The 27814-nt window shown below is 39.5% G+C and overlaps 3 protein-coding genes and 1 long non-coding RNA gene across 8 annotated transcripts; 3 read left to right on the top strand and 1 right to left on the bottom strand.

Moving 5' to 3' along the window:
• The first annotated feature begins 111 nt into the window (after nucleotides 1-111).
• On the top strand, nucleotides 112-1089 carry LOC121295878 (glucose-dependent insulinotropic receptor-like). The gene has a single exon (XM_041220995.1). It carries the CDS (start codon nucleotides 112-114, stop codon nucleotides 1087-1089), a length of 978 nt encoding a protein of 325 aa, XP_041076929.1.
• Nucleotides 1090-4459: 3370 nt separating this feature from the next.
• LOC121295488 (RNA-binding motif protein, X-linked 2-like) lies at nucleotides 4460-7943 on the top strand. The gene is made up of 6 exons (XM_041220151.1): nucleotides 4460-4524; nucleotides 5431-5546; nucleotides 6006-6057; nucleotides 6157-6286; nucleotides 6565-6745; nucleotides 7098-7943. The coding sequence occupies exons 1-6, from the start codon at nucleotides 4520-4522 to the stop codon at nucleotides 7619-7621; spliced, it is 1008 nt and encodes a 335-aa protein (XP_041076085.1). The 5' UTR covers nucleotides 4460-4519; the 3' UTR covers nucleotides 7622-7943.
• Nucleotides 7944-8033: 90 nt separating this feature from the next.
• Nucleotides 8034-21775, bottom strand: LOC121295486 (E3 ubiquitin-protein ligase Siah2-like). Of its 4 annotated transcripts, XM_041220149.1 has the most exons (4): nucleotides 20914-21775; nucleotides 12313-12835; nucleotides 9117-9237; nucleotides 8034-8818 (listed from the first exon to the last, which is right to left on the bottom strand). In XM_041220149.1, exons 1-3 carry the CDS (start codon nucleotides 21364-21366, stop codon nucleotides 9119-9121), a joined length of 1095 nt encoding a protein of 364 aa, XP_041076083.1. In that variant the 5' UTR covers nucleotides 21367-21775; the 3' UTR covers nucleotides 8034-8818; nucleotides 9117-9118. The 4 variants fall into 4 exon arrangements, 3 of the variants coding, with proteins under 3 accessions (XP_041076083.1, XP_041076082.1, XP_041076084.1); XM_041220148.1 differs by having other exon boundaries at nucleotides 8034-9237; nucleotides 20914-21774; XR_005946934.1 differs by lacking the exon at nucleotides 8034-8818 and having other exon boundaries at nucleotides 9156-9237; nucleotides 11955-12835; nucleotides 20914-21772.
• Nucleotides 21776-22074: 299 nt separating this feature from the next.
• Nucleotides 22075-26250, top strand: LOC121295731. 2 transcript variants are annotated; one of them, XR_005946966.1, is made up of 5 exons: nucleotides 22075-22099; nucleotides 24618-24764; nucleotides 25309-25354; nucleotides 25714-25778; nucleotides 25892-26250. It is a non-coding gene; the product is annotated as an uncharacterized LOC121295731 (long non-coding RNA). The 2 variants fall into 2 exon arrangements; XR_005946965.1 differs by lacking the exon at nucleotides 22075-22099 and adding an exon at nucleotides 23484-23754 and having other exon boundaries at nucleotides 25892-26050.
• Nucleotides 26251-27814: the final 1564 nt, after the last annotated feature.

The following is a 27814-nucleotide window of genomic DNA, read 5'->3' as shown; positions in this document are numbered from 1 at the left end:
GAATTTAACAAACGTCACTTAGCCAGGACAGTAACAACATTCGGTCATGACGGGCCTGAGAGCATTTCTGTTGCTGATTATGAAAAAGAGGATTTCTCCTAAAACAGCAGCATGAACCATACCATCATCGCCTGGATCCTGACCGTTTCGTCTGTCCTCATCATTGGCACCAACCTCCTGATAGCAGCAGCACTGCTGCTCCTCATTCATAAAAAGGGGAGCATGAGCTGGTACTTTGTGCTGAACCTGGCTGTGGCCGATATCCTAGTGGGTATCGGAGTAACTGGGATCGCCACAGAGCTCTTCAATGCCCATGCTTCTTTGACACATAAGACTGGATGCCTTTTGCGATTGGCCTGTGTGACATCTCCCTGCGCTGCCTCCATCCTCACCATGTTCTTGATTGCCTTCGACCGCTACCTGGCCATCAAGCTGCCCCTCCGGTACATTAACATCATGACCACCCGCACACTGGCTGCATGCCTCTCTGGTCTGTGGCTATTCTGCTTCTTGATGGGGTTTTTGCCCGTGATGGTGAAGGAGCTCCAGAATGAGCAAAACTATGATGGTTTCTGTGCTTTATTCTTAGTGGTGCGCCCCAAGGACATGATTATTGTCTTCTGTGTGGCATTTTTTCCTGTCTTCTTGGTCTTCATTTTCTTCTACTGTGACATTTTAAAGATTGCTTACTCACACGAGCGGCAGATCAGAGAGACTCAACGTGCAGGCTCCCACCAAGCTCAGACTGGACACTACACAAGAGACATGAAAGCTCTGCGGACAGTGGCTATCCTGGTGGGCTGTTTCACCATCTCCTGGACACCATTCTTTATGACCAGCGTTGTACAGGCATTCTGTGAGGGATGCCATCTTTATCAAGTGATCGAGAACTATTTGTGGCTCCTAGGGCTTTCCAACTCCCTGCTCAACCCGCTTGTGTATGCCTACTGGCAGCAGGAGGTAAGGGAACAGGTAGGAATCATGTTTGCCCAAATGAGGAGCAGGATCTTTCCAGCATCTGCCACCATTGCCAGAGTGGTCAGCGTTGCTCATATCCCCACGGAACACAACCAGGGGGAAGGTAAATGAACCAACCATATCTACTGTGTATTATTTTTTCTTCATAAGCTACAACCTTGATCTGTGTTTCTTACTGTCAACCCTGTTTATAAAGAATGTAAATGGAGCATTTAAGACTATCTTAATAGACAGGTGGTTAGATTCAGGGTTGACTGCAATGTTGAGTTTCTTAGCACATAAAAAAGCTTCCATTGTCTATTTACTGTACTTATGTTTCAGATTAAACATCTTTGTCAGTTTGCAGCTAGAGGTACTAAGTAATTGTGTTCTTCTAGGTCTATTTGTTTTTATTTTTTTACATCAAATGCTGACACGGGTGCTATCCATGATTTTTTGCATGAAAACATGATTAACATTTCACATTTTCTTTGTTATTTTTCAATTGGTTTCGCTTCTGTTGTTTTCTCCCTGTATTTCCATTTCTGGAATGTGTGTGTGTCTTATCCTCACACATCACTAGTGTGCTTGGCACTGCAGTGATTACCTGACACCACCTAGTTTATCTTTGACTGTTTTTAATACACAATTAATGACTGTTTACATTCAGGTTCTGAGGCACCGAAACGTTGATGTTTAATGACATTTTTTAAAGGCTAATCGTTTGAGAGTTGTGTATTATTGGTTAAGGCTTGTGCACCTATTGATAAGGTATGTTTCATGTCAGCCATTCAATCGAAAAAATTGGTAGAGGCCGATTCTGTTGTAGGCTTCCTGTGTCATTACATTTGAATAATGAAGGGATACAGATGTCTTTATTTGCTTTATACAGTCCCCGAAGTTAGAGCATGGCTAATTGATTACATCATTTTCCATCATGCCCTTTTCCCTTTTATAAAGAATGTTATGTGTTTAGTAAAAGGGCCTTAATAGCCATCATGGTACGGTGCCTCATTGAGGACCTGGGGAGGGAGAGAATTGGTTGTCAAGATCATAAAATAATTAATCTCGGGATTTTGACAATTCAATTGTTATGTCAAGATCAGAAGACAAGTTATCACAGGGCTAATAATTACTTGCTTTTTGACAGTCTGGATACTCACTTGTTCTTGTTCCACTAACCATGACTAGCAAAGTATGAAGGGAACAAACTTTAAGCAAAACTTGAAAGTAATGTGTCCGAACAGGAAGGCTTATGGAAATAAAAGAACCTTTCATTCACAATTTCTAATTATTGGTGGTAAAAATTACCCCTTGCAGTTAAGTGTGTGAGCTATCTGATTCCTTGGATCCCTGTAGTGTGGGCTTATACAGTGTGTGGGGGGCTGCTGGTTGAGACTTGGGGGGACAAATACAGGCCACTGGTTTCAGGTTGTGCACCCCTGCATTGTACACATTATGCTACAACAAACACCAGATTATTTAAATCGACAACACGATACTTTTCTTGTCTCATCAGCTGTTTCTGCAGTGTGATCCAGACCATTTGCTATTCTGCAACACTCCGTAATGGAACCTGGACAAAGAACCAAAAGGACATTCGCAAATACTTGTCTTGAAAAGGGTTCTGATTAGTTTGTGCTGAACACACTGGGTTGCTCATTGTTTTAGCCCAGAGACTTAATCTTAGTATCTGGAAACTGGGTTAAAATCCAGAAGTAAACCTTAAGGCACAACTAAGAATTCAGATATATCCATAAAGATGTTGTTATTATATTGATTGTACACAATTTGTTCCTGTATTTTAAATACTCCATTTGAAATATTAAATAGTAAATATGTGTCTGTTCAACTTCTATCGGTTTCTTCTTGTAATTGTACAACAGTAATGCTTTTTTGAATCTGTCATCTTTGTAGTGAACAAACAGATTAAATTCCATCTCTTGAATAGAAAAGATTTTTGCCTTAAAAAGGCCCATGATGTATAACTTATTCATTCCATGCGATGAAGGTTACTATCACTGTGGGTACTTTTGGAGGTGAATACTATTTTTACATGACTTTAAATGGTTTTCCCATTTTCCGCAAGAAAATGCTCAGAATATAGCGAAAAGGCAAACAAAAAATGACTTAATTACTTACAGTACTGGCACAAATTACGTAAACAACAAATGATTTACAGCAAGACTAGGGGTGGGGATTGTATTGCCTAGTTTTCCTCACTTAGACCCTTTACTTACTAAATATCTTGGTATCCCTGAATAAATAATTGTCTCCTCTTTAAAAAATATGCTAGAAAAAGAGAGAACATTTCAGGGGAACCATTTTACTTGTGAGATGGCTTGCTCATTAAAATGCATAGCATATTTTTAAAGAGGTGACAATTATCTATTCAGAGCTACCAGGGTATTTGGAAAGTAAGGGGTCTGAGCAGCTTTCACGAACCTGTGTGTTTATTTCTGAGGCTGAACTGACCCAGCCCTTATGGTCTGGTCCTTATTTTGTACTGGTTAAACATATTCACCTAATCCTATTAAAAGGTATCACAAACAAATAAAACTTGGTTGTCTTTATTTGTTATAAATGCTATAGGTCAGACTTTCCTTATGTCTTGTACAAAACCTACAGTGCCGTTTTCACAGCATGCTGCACCTGTTTGTGTTGCTGGGAGTAAAGTTCAAAGGGAATTGCTCATGAAAATGATTTAATGTCTTCGGAAATTGGTTTGCATTATTTCCATAACATTTCTAATGTTTTCCGGCCGTGGCTGCTGGTAGGGACTGATTCGGTGAGCAGAGTTCCCGGCAACCTGGTCCTTCGCCCACGCATACTACTGAGGTGACAGCACGTCAGTAGCGCTTTACTGAAAAACAAGCTTGCAATAAAACGAGTAATAAAATAATACAAAATCATAACGGAATAATAAAACACACACAAAAAAACTGGTTAAACACAAACGAACCTACTTTAAAACTATGTAAATGAATTACAGACCCAACATACTTTTTTGATGCCTTAAAATGAACATACAAACAAGTCAGGTGTGATTGAGAAGTATATTAAATCTAACACAAGCAGTTGTCCTGGACCGGCTCATTGATTAAAATGTCACGGTTAATATCGAGGTATATGGGTCTGTTTACTTTGAATTATATGAGATTCCATTTTTTAAAAAAAAAAGTTATAATAAACCAGGTATATTATTCAAAATGTCTTATTGATTTCTTGCTTAAAAAAAAAACAAAACATACCTTGTTATTGATGGAGTGCAGTGAGTAAAGTTGAACAGATGTGTGAACCTGTCCTTTTGTATCACGAATGTATTCTTAATTATAAATAATTTTAAGAGATTTCAAAGCGAAGATTACATTGACCTCGGTAGTAGGTCTTAATAATATTTTTTTAAAAAAGCTTTCAATTACTTCTGCAAGAGACACCACTAATCTAGTCAGCTGCGATCATGAATATTCATGAGGTATCCACCCCCCCCCCCCTTTCCGTTGCACGACCCGGAAGCGGAAATAACACAAAGGACGCCAGAAGTCGCGGTTGAATTTCGATCATGAAGTAAGTTGAATTTAAAATCTTTATGAAAGTAGTTATATATTTGTATCATTTTTTTTTTTTTACAAAAGGAGATCATTATGCTGGCTCTGAAGCAGTTTGTGTACTGTGTATATCCTGTGCTGCATAAACGCAGCGTGTAAAAACATTGGAGCTTTATTCTACTAAATATAATTAACTGTTATTATTTGGAAGAGCTGCAAAAAAGGGTAACGTGTTTGTATGGCATGCAGATGTATTGTCGGATATTTACCGTTGCAACGTGATACTATCAATTGGTTTGTTATGCTCCAAAGCAGTACGTTGTTGTACAGTTCAAGGGCTCATTTTATTCTGAACCCTTGTTTGTTTGTTTTCTAAAGAAATCCAGTTTTATATGTGACCGGTTTCCCTTTTGTTCTAAGCTTTCCAACCCAGTTGCTGGACAGAGACGCAGTTAGTTGTATGCCATTAGTGTACTGGGCGCGTATGAACTGCAATTCACTAATAACACACACCGGTGTAGGAGTAGAAAATTGTTTAAAAAAAAAAAACAAACAAAAAAAAACCCCACAAAAACAACACTTTCTGTTCATTTTATACCTATCTATTTGCCATGAAGTTGTGACGAACAAGTTGAACACTAAATGGACAAAGTGACACTTTTACAACACTATTTTAAATGGAACATCACTGTTACGGACAAACACACAGTTGCATGGGATTGGATTTGAACCTTGGGACAGATGAAAGCTTATGTCTGTTAATTTGGTAAAAAGTCTAGCTTTTTTATCTTTGAAAAATGTGACAATGGCTAAGATTCAATTAACAGTAATAAACCCAATCAGTTTTTCCTATGTGTTTAAATCTTTTGATTACATGCACTTGGGTTGAATCTGGTTGGAAGCTAACAAACTGTTCTCTTTAAAGTCCTCTTACAAAGGTCAAACTGATCAATGAACTGAACCAGAGGGAAGCACAGCTTGGGATAAATGAAAAAGTCTCCTGGCATGCAGAATATAAGGACAGTGCCTGGATATTTATAGGTAAGTTAAGCCATTTCATGGAGCAGCCTTCAAACTTGTTAATTTAGTAATCCTGCAATAACTTTTTTTCTTTTTTTTTTTTTTAATGTGGAGTTCCTTGTGTTCTGTCAAATAAATAGATATTTGTAATATAAAAACAGTAAAAGTATAAGCTGTCTGAAATGCCTATCAGATTGCTTGTTTCAAATTGTTTTGCAGATGTAAAATGACATTATATTGAGATAAGCTATGCTGTTTAACTATTATTATTTCAGGAATATATAGTCTAGGGTGCTAAAATACCATCTTGCATTCAACTTTACTGATATTTTCTTCATTTGAATTATGTTTTTCATAAAATGTATATTGTTTGTTTAATTGAATTATACTGTTTAAAGCCATCTGGGTTTGTAAACCTGTATTCAATATGTTTTCTTATTGATCTGTGGCATTCACCATTTTAACTGATGTTTCTGACAGGTGGTTTCCCATATGACTTAACAGAGGGGGACATAATCTGTGTGTTCTCACAGTAAGTTGTTTATTAACTTGACAGTTTGCCATTTTAAAAATGCATTGATTTAAATCTACCCTTTCCACAAGCTTATCTCTGATGGAATTTGTCTGGCAGGTATGGTGAGATCGCCAATATCAATCTGGTGCGAGACAACAAGACGGGTAAATCTAAAGGCTTTTGCTTTATCTGCTATGAGGACCAGAGGAGTACAATTCTGGCAGTGGATAACTTCAATGGAATTAAGGTAAACCCAGTCAGTAGTTGTGAATCAGATATTCTTTCTGTGGCAGGGTAGTTAATATTTTGCATTCTGTGTTTTGCAGTTGGATTATGTTTTAGGCTTCTTAAAATAGACAATGCTTTTTTTGTGAAATAACATTGCTTAAATTCATAAATGGGGGGATTTAGAATAGGTGACATGTAAATCTAAATAAAAACCAGCAACTGACTAGTTAAAGACTAATACTAGCAGGAAGTTGAAAGTGTTTCTCGTCCTCACAAACCATTGTTGCTTCTTCACAGATAAAGGGCAGGACGATCCGTGTGGATCATGTTGCCAATTACCGTCCCCCTAAAGATTCTGAGGATTTGGATGAAGTGACAAAACGAATACGGGAAGAAGGCTGTGCCCCAAAAACCCCGCCTCCTTCCTCTTCAGAATTTGAGGAAGAGTGTGAAATGCCAGACAAAAAGCGCAAGAAAGGTGGAACTCAGGACCTAATGGGGATTGGACTTCAGATATTGCATATTTTTCCCAAACCAAAATCTTAGTTTAATGACGTTTGAGACAATGCATCTTATTGTAACTTTTCAGTTTTGTGTGGCTCTCGCTAGGATTATTGCTGTATTATATTCTTTGTAGAACAGTGGAATATACTTAGTGATAACAGGGGGCTGTATCTCATAGAGAAAGAAATGAGTCCCTTTTATATTATAGGGTGGATATCTCCCTTATAAATTCCCCCCAAAAAACAGTGAGATTTTTTAGAAAGGACTGTATCAGTATTGCAAAACCATTGTTATATTTAAGCATTTTTTTTTTAAATCTTTTTCAGAAAAGAAAGATAAAAAGAAAAAAAAGAAAGACAAAAAAGAAAAAAAGGCAGCCAAGGAGGAGAGGCGGGGGGATTCAGACAGCCAAAATTCACACCGCAGAGTGGCAACGCCCTCCCTGACCCAGCCCACTGTCAAGAGAGAAAAGGAGGATTCTGGGTATGACAAGTACGCCAGCACCAGTCGCTTTCTGGATTCTGAGAGATTTAAGGAGGACAGGAAGCCCTGGAAGGAGAATGAAGGAAGAAGCAGGGAGTGTGAGGGGGGTGGGGTCAGATACAGAGATCTCCAGGGCAGCAGCAGTCGCCACCACGACGACAGCCTGCAGGATGGGAAAGCTGGTGAGAAGGAGAGGGATCGGTGGCATGAGAGCCAGTGGGAATCTGACAGGGGCAGGAGAGAAGACAGACACTGCCATTCCAAGCATTCAAGCCAGGGAAGCCGGAACAGGGAGCGGAGCGACCCGTCTGACAGAGATAGATCATCGGGAGGCAGGGAGCACAGTCGAGACCACTGGAGGAATTGAATTGGAAAGATTTATTTTTTTAAAAAAAATCTGGTTCTCCTAGTTTCTGTACTGTTAAGAAAAACATCAGAAATTTTAGACTGGTAATTTTAATAGGATGTTTTTTTGAAGAAATTATCAGAAAGCCTTGGATGTGTAAATAATTATCCTAGTGATGACATATCAAGCATGGGTAATGATAGTTTGTTTTGGGGTTATTATTACCCCCACCATACCATGAAGATACTAAAAACAGACTGTAATAAACTGGGCTGAATCTTCATATGAAGAGTAAGTAAAACATGTGAGCTCAAAAAGCAGCAAACTGAATAATGCACCCCATCCCCAACACCAATGGCATAGCCAACACTTCAGCTATGCAAATTGTATTTCATGGATTTGTAGTGAAATTGAGACACAAACAGATTCCTACTGGTAATACAGGACACTTTAATAAATGTTAAAATTAAATAACCAAATCTGTTATTGTGTAATATTACAACACAAAAGTAATGGATGCTCAAAAAAGCATCTACATAATTAGAATTTGTAAATAAAAACAAGAGTACATCAAATCAAACAATAAAAAGAGAATAATTTTACTTTACAAAACAATAACCTGCTCAACAGGACGGCCACAGTATTTTTTCATTGCCCATGCACACAAAATTACCTCCATTTTACCCTGAGCCCACATTCTACGATATTAAATGTAGACAACTACATATGGTTTCTTACACAAGAATCATTCTGTGAGGACCTATATTTAAAATCTCCCAGCAAAATAGAAGGCTTTATTGACACCAGGGCAAGAAACAGCTGAATATGGTAAATATATTCCATTGTTGGTCATTTTTCATAATTAGCATGTTGTATAGCATTAGGAGATCTGATAAATATTAAGAAATTATATTAAAGGTGGCACTCACATATGAGCCCACATGGGATTAAAAACACAGAAAAAATAGTTTAATGAAAACAACTTCCATAGTAAATGTTTGGCTGTCACTAGGTGAAATTTCCATCTTAGAGAACCTTGTCTTTAACACCCCCATATACTGATAGGACAGCAATTCTGCAGACAGCATTGAGGTGTAGTGTAGTTTTCCAAAGTACATGTTACAGATATAATGCGTCTCTTAAGGCTGAGGCACACTCCCCCATAAGTCAATGCAGAATGTACTTGTCAAATGCCAGCTCGCCATACATTGGGCAATCCTGAAGAGTAACAGACGGAGGTTCAAACGTTTACATTTTAATGCATAGCATCAGGTATATTACGAGCAGGCGATATACCAAACAATTCTGCATGCCTTTAACATAAGGAACAAGGATGCAGAAAGGCAAGACATGAGGAATATCTATAATTGAGAGCAACAGCTGGAAGTAAAAATAATTGTTGTGTATCACTTTTTGAAAATCTTTTATTCTGATGTCAAAATATATTGTTGACGAGACGTGCTGCCATCTATACATACAATAAGACGCATACTTGTGCCATGCATGCGTGTCTCACCTTTACAATCCCACTTTCCAGCAGTTTACAAATTCTGTCTTGCATGATCTGGAACAGTTTGTCTGACGGCATGCAACAGTCGGCGGTTCTGTATTCCATGGTGGACTGCTGAAACTCAAAACTGCAGAAGAGAGGAAGGGGGGGGGGGGGGGGGGGAAGCATCCAATACACCAAACTTAACATAAGTGATGTGTGTCAAATTTGTTTTTCTTACCATCATAAATGTTAATTAAACAGTTACTCAGTTGTGTATTTGGAATGCTTGATTATAACATTGGATCTAGAATCTCGCCCACAAACCTAAAATGTAAAAATCGCTACGAAAGGTTAAATGCTGCAAGAAATCAAATCAGATGCCAATTTCCCATCCGAATACAATTTCATGGGTTTATTCCCGATGCCACAGAGTCCTATGCAGGACCTCTCAAATATTTAATAAATAGATAATGATTATGACTAATACATTTATGTCAATACAATGTACTGTATGGACACGATCAACCACTAATTTTTGTTGTCCAAGGAGTGACTCTTCTATAGTTTTCCAACCAAGTTTGATGGATTTGAAAAAAAATTACCTACTGTTTCACAGATATCTAACTGTTCTTAGTATACCATTTTTTGTCACCATTTAGACAACCATCAACTTTAATATGAAAATTTATTTTACTATCTGAATATTTGAAATCCCCCTTAAAGTGTTAAGCATATTTATTAATAATAATATCACTAGAAGATAAACAAATCTAGCCCATGTAATATTACCAAACCATGAATAATACTTTCTGCAATACACAAAATACTAAATTTGATACAAATAAAACCAACACTCAGCAACTGTGGCTCCACAAAACATACAATAATTTAGAACTGCAATCTGTATGGCTTTCTGAAATGAAAACAAAAGCATACCAGGATGGCTACTGTTTAAACTGTGGCTGTGTAGTAACGGCATGGCACTGGTACCTGGCTTTCAATTTTGAAGCAACAGGCTGCAATGCTGCTGGCAGGGTCATTTAAGAGCAACACAAGAAACTTGCTGTATTGCACCAAGGTCTTTCGATTCCCTGAAGCCTTCACAGAAAATCCACGGTAATAATGCTACACCTTTGTTAACACAAGTGCAACAAACTATACATATTTGTCTTTCTACCTAACCAAACAAAAAAGCATGGAAATAACATCAAGACTTACAAATATATACGATTTTCAAAGCCAGAGTGATGCAAATTCCCATTTGAATAAACAGAACGCACAGCTTCCTGGACTTCAAGTGTACACCTCCTAGAGCTAGTTCTGGCAGACGAGCCTTCTGTGCAATATCAGTGGCTCTCACTCCAATCGCAAAGTGCATCACAGACTGCAGTCAGCTGTTAAGTAAATAGGGCCCTGCTATCTATACAATCTGTTCAGCTAAACCATCAGAGTCGGGATAAATACTTGAGAAAATGATAAGAAATAACATTTCTGCCACAACACACTGAAGAGATGCGGCTGTATAGTGGCTGTGTACAAAAAAAGCTTGATTGCCTGCAATTCTGAGGATCACGGATTCACTATTAAATACCTGTATATCATGATGTGTGCGTGTGAAGAAGGTAACCCTACTGCAAGAATGCCCATCATAATACTGCAATATAGACTAAAATAATGTATGGGTCAGATCACACAATGCACTTACAAGTGCATTAACAGACCAAAACCAACAGGACATATTACTGTGCGATAATATAGTCTGACTCAATTTATTCACTTTGCCCACAGGTAAAATGTAAAATTATATAAAATCTTGTTTCTTAAAGCACATTGTTTGAACAGTTTATGAATGAACTTGCTATGCTTAGGCCACACTGTTATAGCTGACACTCAGAAAACATGTTCAATGGATATTTGGTGTTATTTTATTTTGCTCCTCTTAAAACATCTCCTTAAATTCTTGTTATTAAATTGAACCTCACCGTTTCTGAAATTTTCATCACTTGGTGGAAAGTCTTTATTTTAAGTAATGTTTTGCAAGCGTGATAGTGGCATTTTTAAAGGAAGCTGCCGACTCAGGAAGCACCATGACGTAGGATCATTTATAGTATCTGAATATACTTTCCCTTGTACCTCCATACGTACATAAATAGTTTATTTATTTTGATATAGCTTTGTTTCCATTGCAACATGGTGTGTGTAATTTATATAGTCATATATTACACACACACACACCTTAAGCGTTCGTCTAAGGTATTATGGTGGCACACTTCAATCCCACTTGGCAGCATCAAATGTCCCAGTAGAATATTTTGGAGCTCCAGAAAGATTAAAGTATTGTACCAATCGCTGAAGAATGCTGGGTTTTGAATGACATATTCTACACTTAAACTCTCTGCTCATAGTATCCCATGTTCTCAGGTCATAAGTTCCTACCTTTTTGGGAAAACATCTCTCCCAATCTCAATTTAGAACAAACCTATTCCTCACTGCTATTTCTATGCTACCAAAGTGACTGCAGTCTGATATTTCCAAAGTGCCTCAACGTGCCCTCTGGTGGAGCTTGCCTGCTCTGCATCACATAATGCAGAATAAGTTTTGACCTTACCTTGCTGGACCACTTGATCACCATTAAAATCACAATGATCAGTCTCTATCCTGCTCTCCACATTAACTTGCAGTCTTGTGTGCACAATGTGCAATTTTACTACCTATGCACAGTACACACCTTGGCTTCCACACACTTGCATGCACACACAGCCACACTGATGCATACTTACATGCACACACAGAAACAGGTGCCGTACACCTGCACACCCAAGCATCAGTGTACAAGATGACTGCATGAACCAGCACACATACCTGTACAGGTCAGCTGACTGCTGCAAATTTGCCAGGGGGAAAAAAAAAAAAAAAAAAAAAAAAATTAAAATGCACGTATGCAGCATTATAGCAACGCCCAATGCAGGCTCACAAACACAAAATCATGCCTCTCCTCACACAGATTACTTGAAATCAGAGCAGTTTGCAGCAGCCAGTCACCCTTGCACAACTCTGCAGAGTTTAGCAAGATACCTCTTCCTATGGGGTTTCCATAATGAGAAAAATACAAAGACCCTCATTTGCCTGCTCCTGAGGCAGGTTCCTCTTTCTCTCTTAACTTCCCCACTCATTGCCAACACAACTGCTGCTCAGCACATGGATATAGTGACATTAATACCCAGGTTGCCATTGTCTGCAAAGAGGTGGGCAATGGAGGTGTCAAAGACCAAGCAGTCGCTGTTCATGATAGCAGAAGCCACGCCGTCGTGGATGGACCGAGGCGTGGCCTCCCACGTCAGCCGGCGGCGGTTCCCATTGAGTTCCAGGCGGTAGGCAAAGTTCTCGGCCTGTTTACGGGTCCCAATTAGCAGCACGATGGCGAAGAACTGCTGGTGGCCCTCGTATTTCTCCTGCTTCTCCAGCACCAGCATGAAGTGGTGGCCGAAGCATGACTGCATCATGACCCAGTCGACGGCCCCTGGCAGGTTGATGTCTGTGGCCAGGAAGACGATATCCTCGCCCTGCAGAGTGGTGATGCTCTTGTGGGCGTGCATCAGGTGGGGCATGACCGCCTCCAGCGAGCCCTGCCACTTGCAGGAGGCCCCCGGGCAGGGGCAGGTGTATGGCCGGAACTCACACACCTCTTCATGCTCCGGCTTCTCGCTGTGGTGCAAGGACAGCAGGCAGCCAGCCGAGGCATACTGTAGAAGAGAAGAATGAGAAATGGAGAAAGCTAATCAGAATGTTATACACTGGTCTCAATACACCAGAGATGTCACCTCCCAAGAGGTTCAAGCACAGATCATATCCTGAGCTTAGATTCCTAGTGCTACAGCATATCCCTGTCAGTCGTGATTTTTCAATTACATTATCAGAAATTTTAAAGCAGCTTGTGTGAACTCTAGAGAGAAAAAAAAAAAAACACATGAAAATAACAATAGATACATAAATAGGAAACTTAAAAGGGTTCATAAGGACAGTTTTCTTGTATTACATGTTCACACTGGTAAATCCATCTCAGTTACATATGTGAGCAGGACGACGATGGGAAATGTAGTTCTGAGAGGTCCTCTTGTTCACGCCATCTTGAAGCAGGGAATGCAAATTAAAAGTGGCGCATCTAGTAAAGACGCTCCAGGATGTACCTCACAGCCTGGAGATCGCAGGTTCGAATCCAGGCTGTGTCACTGCCGACCATGACCAGGGGTTCCTAGTGGACGGCGCACAATTGGCTGAGCGCCACCCGGGTAGGGAGTGCTTCGGTCGGTAGGGGCATCCACAGATCACCGCGCTCCAGTGACCCCTGCGGTCGATAAGGACCTGCAGTTCTGCAACGGAGCCATCAGATCTGTGCTGTCCTCCGGCACTATAGGTCTGGCGGCCTCACTGCGGATCCGCAGTGCAAAAAATGACAGATTTTGTAGCAGTTGTAGCAACACAATATAATAAAAATGACCCTTTAATGTGGTACAATGATGCAAACGGTGACTGAAGGGGATACACCAAAACGTTAGACTCAAGAGATACTTCAACAAGACAGGGTTCTTGCTCTATAATGCATGTATTATAAACAGATTCATAGGAGGTTAAAAAAACCTCACATTCCACACATCTAGAATAGTGCGGTTTTAGAAATTAAGTATTTGGAGATTTGTAAAAAGGACATTTTCTCTCAATAAATGAAACGGCGGCATCCTCGTCATAAAATCAACAAAAAGAAGGGACGCTTATATCACATTAATTCAGTTAAGTGCTTCACAAAACCCAGGTGTTGAGAATGTATGGCATATGCTTAATTTATTTGGCCTTTTGCTTTGCTGTAGAACTCAGACAAATTCAGCAGGAGGGGAGGTATTGAAACCTCTACTTTAGTGGATTAGTTATTGACATGCTGGTAGGGTGGATCAGCAAACGCTGTGTGTAATATGTAGGTCAGGTGTAGGTCACAGAGCAATGCTAGAAAGCCACAGAATAGCTTTCTGTTTAATAGCAAATTTTATACTCCGAAAGCACCAGGGAGGGGGGCGGTGGTTCCAACTGCTCCACTCTGCTTGATTGAGGCGACGGCTCTCTTTAATAAGCTGATCTTGTTAATGATATTTCAGCCCAGGGGGCTCGTTCAGAGTGCTGCTTTCAGATTCCTCTCCTACTCAGCACACAAACACGCTCCCTCAATGTGAATCATAAGGGTAGCCAAGGCACACACACTAGGGGCGAGTCCCAATATTGGAGTCACCTCACTGATAACTGACAGAGAGGCAGGCACCCTTCATTATCTAGCCCTTCTATTGGCTAAGGGAGTACATGAGCAATGAGGGAAGAAAACGTTAAGTCTTTGTTGTTTGAGTTCTGCTGTTATCGGCTTGATTCCGGTCCTTTTTATAAAGTTCTGCGTTTTATAGTTAAAACCCCTCTGCTATGTGTTCTTATTTCTCACTTCTAATTTAAATTTTTTACTTTGATTAGACGCCTTAGATGTTTCTTTGCTGTTACTGTTGATGCACGTCTATGCGTCCCTATGTGTGGTTGCTGCGATACGTTCTATGGACCCATCACTGTTGAGCAATTAGAGGTTGAGTATTTGGAACTTTTATTCTTGGTGTATTTGAATATTATTATTTGAAAATTCCCATCCCTAAAATTCACATACCAATTTTCTTTCTGCAATCTAAAACTTTATAAACCAGCACTGACAATACAGGCAGATCAGTGGTCTGTTTTAAAGCTGTGCAAATCTTGTGAAATGAATTAAAAAGGAACTTCTGGAATTTCTAAGAGGGTGGAAGAAGCGCAGTGCAGAACACAGATTTATGGCAGCTTAAAAACTGTTTCATTAATTATAAAGTAACAGTATCAGGAGGAGTGGATCAAACCTTCAGCAAGAGAGGCTCTGCCCATGAAGATAGAATTATTACTGCTAAAAAACACACATTTTATTAATGTGATCATTAATGTCAGTGGATGCATAAAAAAAAAAAAAAACCCTCAGAATACAGCCAGTTCCTCATTTAATTCACATCAAACTTCAAATAGCTTACATACTTCATGTCCCCTAGGTTTAGGACAACCAGAATATATTGCAGCCAAAATCCCATGTCACCTCTATCACATCACTGAGAACTGAACCTTAACATGACTAATTAATTAAAAAATGCAATTTTTTCAAAGCCCTAATAAACTCTCCGACTTGCACCTCATACAACATGCATGCATATCCAGCACAGTACTAATCAATTAAACAACAAAGCTTGGCATTTTATAACAGGACCAGCACTCGCATAGCACAAAGGGCCTGGAAATAGTTTAAAATAAAGACAATAGGAAAACACCAAGACAGAGATTAGTGTAGGATCCCATACTAGTATGGTGATAACTGCCAACATGTCTAATCATAAGCCATGTCTTGAAGCCTCTGATACGTTAAAAAATAAATAAATAAATAAATAAAATAAAAAAAGCCCAATGTAAATGTGCAGAAGTAAAGCCTGATTACTCCAGCTTAATCTAGTCAACACAAACCCTGGAGTTAAAAAGACTCACCTTCCTCCCTTGAACTGGTAGGGCCTGGCACACTTGTCTCCCCGGACCCACCGTCCTGCCAAACAGACACTGCAGTGGAGTGAGCTCCTGAATGAGGGACAGGCACCCAGACGGACAAAGCATTGCATTCAGCGCTCACACAGCACTAGAAACCGCTCCTAGCACGCATCTACTCAATACTAGACAGTCTAGTTCGCACATACAAGTCTTTGCAAATGATTTAGCTACAAACATCCTAAATAAATAGACACATACAAATTAAACACCATTTACTGTACGCTGTTACGGTCACAAACCACAATCGGCACCCAGCTAACTACAAACCATGCAGCCACTCAGAAGCCTTGAAATGCTCCACGCACACAGCTGAAGGCACACAGCACTCCTGTATAAACACCCTGCAGCAGAGAGAGAGAAGCAGCCATCGCCAAGTACTCCCTCCTCCACATTCCTGTTCTCTCCTCCCTCCCTGCCTCTATATCCTCCTCAGTCTGGGACATTACAATTCAGTAAGTGTAATCTGGCTCACTCTCTCATCTTTCTGTTCATTCAATTTGCTCGCAGTCTCGTTGAACCCTGTCGCTCCATCCCCAGAAGCCCTGACCTCCTCTCCGGTGGGACTGTGAATGAACAGGCAGACTCAGAGCCGTGGCAGAGCTATTAAGACACCTCTCTGCCTGGTTAGCACAGAGCAGCACCTCCTCGCTCCTGCAATCACTGTCACGCAGCAGTTAATATTGGGATCGCAAGCACCTGATGGCTCCCACACACACACACACACACTGACAGATACTGCACTCCTAACTGTGTAAATGGCTAGCTATTTATAGCAATGACGAGTGCCAGTAAAATTAGCAGAGGCTCCCGAGTCGGGAACAGTTAGATGCACCCTGCAGGTACCAACAATCAGCTGCACTCTTCAAAACATGAGGGGCACAGGTGTCAAAGGAAACAAATTATTGATAAAACATAAGCTATGAAAAGCAGTTGCCACACATGCCATGTCTAAAATTACAGATGCCAAGTAACAAGATATACCCCTCACCCAAATACATCATAAAACAAGTGATGTACTAATCAATGAACCATGTGTTATAAAAGAGGAACAGTATATATTCCTGCCCTTATCAGCATCTCTGATCCCTATTAGTCTGTCATTACTGTCATACAATGCACAGCAAGCAAGGCATATAGCATCTGAAGACTAATGCAGCAGCCCCCCCCCAGCCAGGGTAAAGGCCAGTAGAGGTGACTCTGGGGTCTTGTCTTGCCACACACTAAAGGGCTGCTCAATATCAGGACAGGAATACCTGACATGATTGAGCTGAGGAGATTTTCAGGTTGATAGAGTGTGAAATTGAGAAGAAAAATAAATAAAAACAGGTGACCTTAGCTTCTTAGCTTCTCAGCCTCAGCCAGACAATGCCTACTGCTATACAAACAATTATTTGCTGGTATCACTCTGGAGGGTTTTGCTTTAAAAGATCACGATCTTATAAACCTGGTGTTGTGTTAGGGATTGATGCTGTGTAACTAGGATACAATAGCAGGGAAGATAAAATAGCTGACTGGTGGGAGGGTCTTGTAGATTTGCACCACAGTTAATTGGATTCGTTGAATAAAAAAACAACAAAAAAAAAACATTTTAAAATAAACAGATTCATATTTCCATGATCAACTAAAAACAGAAAATTCTAAAATTGGTCCAGTCTTGTTAAAATCGACCCGTTTCCAAATACTTAAGTTGTTCTTTTATAATACAGCATAATTATTAATAATAATCTACCAGTACAGTAGTAGTATCATTTTTAATGATTTATTTTACACAAATTGCTTTATTCGGTAAAATTAAATTAAATACATAATTTAGGATCTATTAAATTGCAATATTGATCATTCAACTAAATTGATAAATCGCTCCTTGCTGGTCCAATTCCAATAGAATTGGTATTCCTGATTCTTACAGAGATATCCCAGGTAAACTGGTGTAACAGTTTGAGTATCGTGATAAAAGTATTATTCTCCAAACAATTAAGGGATATTCATAGGGGTGTGCGTGTATATAGGAACTGATATAGGAACTGATTTGGGACACCCTTTTCCTAGCTTTCATAATCCACTCCAGGCCTGTCTGGGATGATCTCTCTCTCACACACAGTTTCCATTCAGGACATTCTTTCCCAGCATGGTTACATAGAGTAACCATCACCTGGCACTTCCGCTGTGCTACCTAGAGGGTTATTGACATCACTGTGAATACAAGATTTGGAGTATTAGAGCACACACACACACTTCTGGCTATTCCCTAATTTTTGGGAGCAGTGTAGCTTACCATGATTCAGTGTGTACAGGTCAGCCACTCCCTGATGATTCGCTCAGTAATTTGCACTAAATGGTCCTGTACAAGCATTACCAAAATTCAGCATCAATTCAAAAAAAATATCTCGCGTACATTTTGCTCAGGCTTCAAAATGTAAACATTCCGTGATGGACAGTACGGTAGAAGTGGATTGATTGCTCAAGTGTAACTAGGTGACAAAGCCCAGTAGGACCGACACTTGGTTTGTACAGGAAGTAGAATAAAAAGGTGTTCATATGAAAATGGCCTTTTCCTCCATTTTGTTCATGGGGACACGAGTATAGCATTAACCCTTGTATACTGGCATTAAGACCATTACAGTGCAGAACAGGAACAGCAGCAATACCATAACAGACACTCTCTACTTAGCCCCATATTGCAATACCATCACCCTGTGCTAAAGAATGCCATTATCAAGTGGATAAGCGATTCAAAAAATACATGCACAACTATTAAGTGTTCCTTGCATGGTTACATAAACTCCTCCAGTATAGAATACTGCAAACAGTCAGCCAGTAATCTAGATCTACTGCTACTGTCTCACATCTTAGTGTGCTCTTGAGATTCAAGGCACAGGCATACCTCCAGTGTCATGGGTTTACTTGTTTATAAAATGCTACCTTTTGTTGCCTTCTAATACCTCACAGCTAGTGACAATCAACTCCACCAAACATTGTGCTTTTCCCTTCAGAGTCTGAGCAACTACATAAATGTCTCAAAGGGTCTTTAAAAGAAGCAGGCACACATACACAAACAAAGACACATAAACCTTCAATCTTTTTGGACTTCATAAAAGGGCTTCACCCCAATCTCTAAAGACATACAGCAGATGAGCCCTCAATCAGTGAGCTGTCAACAACACTCGCTCCCCTCCTCCCACCACACACAAACACCTACAGGAAATGCTAGCACAAATGGGCTCTTCGCATGCAGCTCACATACACACACACAGAGCATCTCTCACATACAAATCTCAGTATTTCTCCTAACCTGGGCCCACACAGGGACCCAGCTGGCTTTCCATACAAAACAAAATGTGCCTTCCATGCTGCAGATTTTGTCTCACACAAGTGGACCTTATAGCTGCTCTGCCCTCAAATGCATATTGAGCACTGGGCTGTAGTATTATCTAGGGGTGTAAAGAAGACATTGCATAGCACATAGCAATGCCCCAGCAGCTCAGTCTAGAAATAAGAGTCTCGCTGTTTCTGCTTGAATTTAACTTAATTAAGGATCATTACATTTGACATTAACAAGCGGAGGAAAATGCATGTGTCAAAGAAGGAGGTCACCTTCGAACCTTACCTTAATGTCAAGTTGTGTGCAGTTGTGCTCAACACTAAAAAAGCTACTGTAAATTGGCTCTAAAAAAATAACCTTTGCCCAGCTGCATTAGTAGTAGGTTATGTACTCATTTCTGAATAGGTAGGACAGTATGGATCCTACACAGGATTTTGCATATTCTTCATATAGGTTTATGGAAATATGTTTACTGCAGTGAACATATATTCTGGAAATGTGTTCCATTAAAGTGCTGCAAACAAATGGGAAAGAAACATTTATTGCACAAAGCAGAGATCACATTTCTCATGGCAATGCCACCAGTCTGGATAAAAGCAGCCCTAATGCTTAAGTAATGTAATCAAAATCCTATAACAAATCAATTACAGAAGAAGCCGTCCTTCTATTTGCTTCCAGCTAATAAAGAAATGCAACCCCAATCCCCAAACAGTTCGAGTAAGCAATACCAGTGAGTACACGCCTCCTCAGCACAGATGTCTAATCTCATTCTAGTTTAAACAGTATGTGTGTAATGGGGTGGGGTGGGGTGGTTTGGGGGTCAGTAAGGTTGTTATAATGTCAGTTGGGTGGGAAAGATAAACTGTTACAAACTAGTTACCAAGCCCTGTCACACCATTCCAGATTTGTGCTTCAACCACTTTGAATTGCATTGCTTTCTATTGTTTAGCGTAAAAATGTATGGCAACAATTCCAACAAATATGCATTTTAAGAGATTTTGTTGTATACAACCAACCCCCACAGAAAAAAATAAATACACAAACTGTAGACTGTCAACAAGAGCTGTTTACACTTGGCTGCACAGAAAGGTAAATGATGCAAAATGTGGTAAACAGACAGAGGCATTCTCTTGAGTGTAAAACTGAACACAGTAGCCTCGGCTAATCTCCATCTAGAGTGCCTAAGGGAGATCAAACACTGTTGCGATTACTTTCAGCTACTGAAAAAGTCACGAGTTAGTTTACACTACTTCTGTCAAGGGAAAACCTAAACAGCACCGAAGAACTGCGCAGCGCTGTAAAATAACTAACAAAATAAGCTTACTGTAGTTTTAAAGTGCTTTTTTTTTTTTTAAATACCAATACGTTTATCCACTTCGTTAAATACACTACGAGGACCCTTTCTTAGGTCTGCCCCTTTACTAGACATTCAATTGTCACGTTGATTTTTTTCAACTAACAGCTGTCCTGGGAAGACCACACACAACCCCAAAGGAGAATACAGGCAACAGGGTGGTTCAGTAATCTAAATCACCTGCTGTATATATGTCATCAAGACAGCACAAACGCATAAGAGAAACAGACATACAGCTTTCCACTCTAAACTATTGGTACAATCACATCATAACAATAATAATAATAATAATAATAATGCTTAAATTGATCTAGTCAAACTTTAGTGACTTTAACGCACCGTACTAGACGATTCGCTTTTTTGGCTTTTATTAGATATGTTTCAGAAATCAGACTGTTTTGAGAAACCTTTTTCCACTGTCATTACCTTAGTGTGCTGGCTTACCACAAAAGTTAGAACAACTTTTTTGTACTGGATACCTAGACAGACGAAGGCTGTCATCTTACCTTGCAGGGGAACGGGAGAGTGGAAGCCACTTTCTCCATGGCCAAGTTCCTGATGCTGGGGGTAAGAGGCCCGCGACAGGTTGGGCAACAGCTCAGCTTTTGTCGGCACTGATTGCACACTAGGTGCCCGGCCTGGCATTGCAGGATCGGTGGCAGCACGTAATCAAAACACACCGGGCACTCAAAAAGAGCAGTGAGTTCTGCGGCTTGGCACGGGAGGCCTGTCGTGGGCAAAGCAGCAGCGGCAGCCGGAGTAACTGAGCCTGATCCGGCCGCTGATCCAGCCACTCCAGCAGCTGCTGCAGCCGCGGCGGCGGCGGCGGCAGCAGCGGCGGCAGCAACTGCAGCTGCAGCAGCGGCAGCTGCCCCAGCAGAGACACCGTGCTTTCCACCCCCTGCTTTCCCGGCCCCTAGTCCTCCGCCTCCGCCGCCCGCAGAGGACGGCCGGCTCATGGCGATCAATTCTATTCTACTTGGTGCTCCAGTTGAGTCTCGCAGCCCGGATTCCCCACCTCAAACTCCGGATAGGGAGAGCTTCCCGGATCCCCCCAACAGCCTCCGAGTCTCCTAGGACACAACATGGCCGCTTCTGCTTCATTGGCTAAACCTACTTAAGGAGTAGTAAGCCGATTGGACGCACCTGGTTGAAATTGGCAGCCTTTAAGCCACTCAGAAGACGCATCCTGAGGGCCACAAACAAAAAAACAAACAAAAAAAAATCCCGGAATCTGTAGTGTTTTTTTTTTTTTTTTAATAGTTACAAAACAGGCTTGCGCAAGGTGCATTTAAAGGGTCAATCTGTAACTACTGCAATTCCAACATCGCAGGACCTTTTCACAGGGTCTGCCTTGTTGTATCCTATGAATACTTCCTCTTGAACAATGTTAATATACTGACATGTTCGTCAGTTTGATGGATCCTACATGCACCTTTTTTTTTTTTTTTTTTTTTTTTTTTTTTCTCTCTCGCTTGTTTATGAGTTACTGATACTGGCATATGATTCCTTGTGGGAAAAGGACACATATAATGATGGTCGGCCTGAATTAACATATGGTGTTAGGCTATAATTAGCTGTGATGAGGAATGTTAGAAATAAAATATTTCTCTGCCCCTATCAGTAATGTTATGGAGCCATGTGATATTGACGCTTCCTACATGGCGGAATTGCCTGATTAAGTATACGAAGGTGAATGCAGATAAACTTAAATTGTATACATGTTATTTTAGATTATTTTGTAGTTTTTCATAATAATAAACAGACACTTAATCATTTAGTGCTGCTGTCTATGTACATGGCTACCACAGGGTAAGACACACGTGCTGTATTTTTTATTCTGCCGTCGTAACACGTTTTTTTGTTGTTGTTGTTGTTGTTATTTCAGATATATGTACTCATCTCCCAAGAACATATGCCATTATGATTTCTGTGGTCTGTTCTTCATTCTTTAATTTGAATAAAAAGAAGGAAATATTTGGTTTCTAGCGTGTGTAACGGGCAGTGACAGGCTGTCGTTACGGATTCTGTCGTCGCTTCCAGTCTGTGAGATGAGCTTAAAAACCATGGATGACAGCCTAGCTCTTGAAGGCTTTCCGAGTAAAAAAGAAAATGAAAAAAACGCGTCATTTAGTACGCGTTTCAAATATTCAGTACACTTTCTAATTTAACTGTATTACGTGTTGTAATTCTAATTACACTGTGTAACAATTTTGTTTGTTCCTGGGCAGTAAGTGTTATATCCTAATTGCTTATGCCTCAAAAGTATAGAAAATGGCTGTTATTCCCCACAAACTTTGCTTTTGTGACCAGGACAGTGATATTTCAACATGTCACTATTTCCAATGGGAAAATGGGCAAATGTGTGTCTTTTCATTCACATAAAGTCAGAAAAAAACAACACATGAATCCAAATTAACATGTATTTATACTAAAGTAATACAAGATGACTGCAAAAGATTTAGAAGTGAGTAGTTTTTCGAGATTTACAATTATACTGTAAATACAGTATAATCGTAAATCTCGAAAAACTACTCACTTCTAAATCTTTTGTATAAGCAATTAGGAAATAACACTTACTACCCAGGAACAAAAATTGTGTTACATAGTGTTATTACATGTACTAATTTGCGGCAGTAGCCTTTTATCGCTTTAATTCCGTGGTAACCCTGTAGCGAATGTAATTTTAAGCGTTGAAAGGTCTGACATTGAATCTAATATTAGCTATAGTAACTCAATATTTTAGTGTAAAACTGAAATAAAAATAATTAGGAAAAAGGATTGTGTACATTGTTAATACAAACGTAATCGTGTCCCAGTTAACATTGTCTCTCAAGAAGTCGGCAGCACTCAGCAAATCTATATTTGCACCGTATAACTAAATCTCTTTCGACACCATGATTTGGCATTTCTTATTCTTGATTTTTTTTTTTAAACGTATTTCAACACGTACTATTTATTGTATTCTGACTGGCCAAAATGAATACGCGTATTAGGTATTTGTTTTTGACATGGATGGCCTTCAGTGGTTTGGCTCAACTTCTTTACGTCATGCAGGAAAAATCATCACTTAGGCGCTTTCCAAAGGGGAGTGCTTGGGAATTACCTGTATTTGTACAGATTTTTCTTTGTTTTGTTTTGATAAGGCTTGTGTCTAGTCTAAGGTGACATGGTTTCTAAAACTCCACCAGAACACAACAGTCGTCCGCTGAAAGAAAAAAATCCTTTTTAACAAGGAAGCTGGAGGGAAATGGAACACGTTCGTGCTTGTGTTGAGTTTATTGCTTGGTGCAGAAATCTTTGGGACAGTTTATTTTTTTTTTCACTTCGCTATGGAAATCAAACAGGTAAAAAAAAAAAAGTCCGGGTTTATAAATAAATGCCTGTAGTCTGTAAACAGTTTAGTTTTCAAGACAGTTTTTTTTTTTCTCCACTGTAAATAATATAGATCTATTGTATATTGTGAATCGTGTATATATAGTTTCTTAAAACTATATGGCCAAAATGCTTTCTGTACTCCGATTCACAAATTTAGAGCTTAAAACTATACACACAAGTGTGTGTGTGTGTGTTTCGTATGTACTTGTAGTATGTATTTCTTTTCTGGTAGCTGTTGTTTTGTTGATGAGTTCTATATGCATTTAATTGCAAGAACAGTATTAAGTTTTGTGCCTGACACGAAAAGGTCAGTATTCTTGCAATTGGGCGAGGCTGGGGAATTCTTAAACTTGTCGTGCATATAGCTTGTCATGATCAGTGAAAGGTGAAAGAAACGCATAAAGGGTCCACCATAATGTTACATTTTCACGTTTTAAACAGTAGGACAGTCAGGAATTTTAATTGAAAAAAAGGTGTAGGAAACTTGATTTGAATAAAGGATATAGTTCCTTTGTGTTCATTGGCCAACCACTTTTTTTTCTTAAAGAAGTGGTGATGATTCAGTATGTAGTTTTGGAATTACTGTAGTTCCTTTTGCTATACATACAATAGGTTTGCTGGAGGTTAATCATCAATGCGTTATTAGGAAAAAAAAAAAGTGGTTTCCTGTGTTGAAACTGTACAGTATACAAAACAGTCCTCTGGAACCTCAGTTATGTTTGTTGTGTACAGTAGAGCCATTGTTCAGTACAAAAAAAGTGATCTGCAAGACCTTGTTCTGTTTCCATTTACCTAAGAATCCAAGTTAATAGTTAGTTTCCATCTTGCACAGACTCGAGAGCTGGTGAGATCGGGAGACTACCCACTGCGGTGTCTGCAGTATCTTGTGGATCAAGACTTTCTGGAAAGGAAATTGCCCCACTCCGGAGATTCTGCCTGTGACCAGTGGCTTAGGGAAGCAGAGCACATTATAAATAAGGTAACCCTACATGTGGAGGCTGGCCTTGGTTTCAGTGGCTGTTTTTAAGATGTGATATTTATAGTGTATGGTATGTTAGGATCCCAAGCTTGGGATTTAGATTAGGATGAGGATTAGACCATTTTAATAGTCAATTCTGAACTGTATCTGTACTGGAGACCCTTGCATTTATACTGAATGGTTATAAACTTAAGACACTGTAGGCAGAGCTGCTGTGGAAAATACCAATCATGCTGAATTGAACAATGCAATTGTTAACCTTGAAATAAATGGTAATAAACAGTGAATTGAACCACCCTTCTTACTTACTGTAGGATCAGTAATGGGTATTCTGTTCAACTAGCTGACAAAAAAAGGATATTTAAAAAAAATATATGTATATTAAATCTAAATGACAATAATATTAACATTATTGGACCATTTTGCATTGACAGAATAGGAGGTGTTAATGATAGTAATTTCTAGAACTAAGAATGTTACCTCTTGCCTCTTCTATAAATTAAAACTTTTTTTTTTTTTTTTTTAACATTTTGTTTTAATTTAGCAGTTGAAGTCAGATATCAAGAACACATTATATCGTGAACTCACAGGTAAGAAATTCATTAAAATGCCTATGCTGAAGGTACTTTTGGGCAGCTTAGGTTGCTTTGAGAGGTTAACCCCATCACGTTTATCAGGAAGCTGTAAATGAAGGTGTTGTGAAACTACTGTATCTCTTTGTGTCTTCCTCTAACCCTGACTCTTTAGAAGCAGTGTATGTATATACAGGAGGGTGACAGGCTGCTGGGGCTCTGTAGAGACAGTGCTGGGTAAACACAAGGGCTTGTAACTCTGTCATAACATTTACATTATCTATGGACAGAGGAAAACTTTTGTCAGGGAATTATTTCCTTGCATCATTCAATTGTGTCTGCTCCACAGCATAAAATGTGTCTTTGACCCATTTCAGAAAACCAGCCATTCATCTCGGACCTGATCACCTCGGAAGACAATTCCGCGTGAGGCTAAACAGCGGTAAGAAACCCAGCTAGATCCCTAAACATGGAGAAGGATGGCTTTTAACCTTCCATTAGTTTGGACTTTATTGGCCACCATTTATAAGGCTCTTTTTTTCTGATGACACACAGGTCACAAGTTACAGTGGGACAACAAAGAGGGGATGGCGTTGAAGCAAGGGATGATGGGATACCAGGACGGTCGTTCTGCGGGATGGTGTTTACTTCATCTACTCACAGGTTTACTTCCGAGTCGGTCCCCGAGGCAAGGACCAGCAGAGCCAGCCCTTCCTGCAGTATATCTACCGGAAAACCTCTTGCCAGGACCCTATCCTGCTCTCCAAGGCTGTGCTGGGACGAGGGGGCTGAGTTCGACCTGTTCTCCAGCTTCCAGGGAGCCCTGTTTCAGCTCGTACAGGGAGACTGACTTTTCTTGAAAGTGACTGACATCAGCAATGTACGGCTCAATAAGAAGTCCACCTATTTGGGGGCCTTTATGTTTTTTTAATAAATGTAATACATTTTTAAAACAAGGACCAATAAGTGTAATAATAGTATGTATTATCATTTTGTTTAATATACGTATGGATTCAGTAAAAAAAAAAATTGGTGAGAATTGGCTAGATAGAAGATTCTGTGATAATTCTGTTTTCAGGTTTATATATTAAAAACTGTACTGGGAGGAACTGTCTGTTTCTTTGATTGTGATGTAAAACACCAGTAGCTGGTTTTATTACAAGAGAGTAGCTGTTATTTACTTCATGTTAATTTTGGATTCAGGTTTCGCCAAGATACAGTGAGATAGTAGTGATGGGGACAACCCAAGACGTAGCTTCACTGTGATGTAGGTGTTGAGTTATCCACCAGTCGAGTTAACCAAGGTCGACTGTATATATCTCTGTGTATGTTCTCTATATCTGTCTGCTGGTATTCAATAATTCTCCAGATGTTATAGTTTTATAAGCTGATTTAATCAAAAAATATAATATGGTGGTTTTCGTGGGAATTATCAGCAAAGAAAGCCCTAAAGGACAAAATAAATTAAATATTATGTGCTTGTAATGCATTTCTTTCCCCTCAGCAGCCTATAAAAAGCTTTTTGTCCATCTAAACTGCCTCTTAGTTTTAATCTCACACCACTAAGATAAACTCTAAAGACTGGGACATACTGTTCTTTTACAAAAAATATTAGTGTACTGTTACAAAGAGGAAAAATTGTGGCATTCATTAATAAACTATCTGATGCATACATGCTGGTATTAGTTGGATGTAAGGATAATAGGTTAATTTTAAAAAAACTTCACAATGTATGAAACAAATATCATTATTATTTAAAGCTTCTGTATTATTTAATAAAAACTTTGATTGCAGAATTGCAAATTTACCCCACTACAAATTCCTTAGAAGGCAACATTTTAGATTTAATGCATAATTAACAATAATAATAAACAACATTTTGTATTTTAGCGTATAGTTCTTTTTCCTTTTCCTCTTTCAACTGAACAGCTATATTCATAGTCTGTTACAGGGAAAGGGTTCCAGCATTATTTTTATAAAGCAGCTCAGTGCATGGCAATAAATGCATGCCTGTTTAACTGTTCACATTATAAATGACAAATATTGTGCTTTTTTCCCCTGATGTATTGCGGCAGACAATAAATCATTAAGTACAATGAGTAGAAATCCACTGTATTTTGAAGAATTCATGCCATGCTGTGTAATACTGGCTTCATGTACCTCAGTATAGCATAGATCCACTTGGGAAGGACCTGTCAATTATATATCTGCAGATGGTACAGCCCTCAATATTTAGCCGTCACTGGACATTACTGAACATCCCAAAACAGAGCCCTTTCGGGGGAATACTTAAGCACAGGAAATACTAAGTAAGACTTATTTTGTACTGTATTTAGATCCCTGCATCCCTGTGCGTCTGCAAACGCAACCCATTTCAAAACTACCTTAAACGTTCTTGCATACATGTAATTCACAGTTACACTGAACAGTATCTGAAAGCACCCCTGTTAGCGTGGTGGCTTTTGAGGCTGAATTTAT

The sequence above is a fragment of the Polyodon spathula genome, chromosome 20 (assembly GCF_017654505.1).
Source record: "Polyodon spathula isolate WHYD16114869_AA chromosome 20, ASM1765450v1, whole genome shotgun sequence".
Taxonomy (NCBI): Eukaryota; Metazoa; Chordata; class Actinopteri; order Acipenseriformes; family Polyodontidae; genus Polyodon; species Polyodon spathula.
Note: the sequence above shows the minus strand (reverse complement) of the source record. Positions and strands in the feature narration are given on the sequence as shown.

Bases quoted from the DNA above. Each gene is read 5' to 3' on its own strand.
- LOC121295878 (XM_041220995.1), top strand. From the start codon at position 112: ATGAACCATACCATCATCGCCTGGATCCTGACCGTTTCGTCTGTCCTC.
- LOC121295486 (XM_041220149.1), bottom strand. From the start codon at position 21,366: ATGAGCCGGCCGTCCTCTGCGGGCGGCGGAGGCGGAGGACTAGGGGCC. The intron at 12,836-20,913 runs GTAAGATGACAG...TCTCTTCTACAG, and splicing joins CTCTCCCGTTCCCCTGCAAG to TATGCCTCGGCTGGCTGCCT. The intron at 9,238-12,312 runs GTATTAATGTCA...TCTCTTCTGCAG, and splicing joins TGCAGACAATGGCAACCTGG to TTTTGAGTTTCAGCAGTCCA.
- LOC121295488 (XM_041220151.1), top strand. The intron at 6,058-6,156 runs GTAAGTTGTTTA...TTTGTCTGGCAG, and splicing joins ATAATCTGTGTGTTCTCACA to GTATGGTGAGATCGCCAATA. The intron at 6,287-6,564 runs GTAAACCCAGTC...GCTTCTTCACAG, and splicing joins ATAACTTCAATGGAATTAAG to ATAAAGGGCAGGACGATCCG.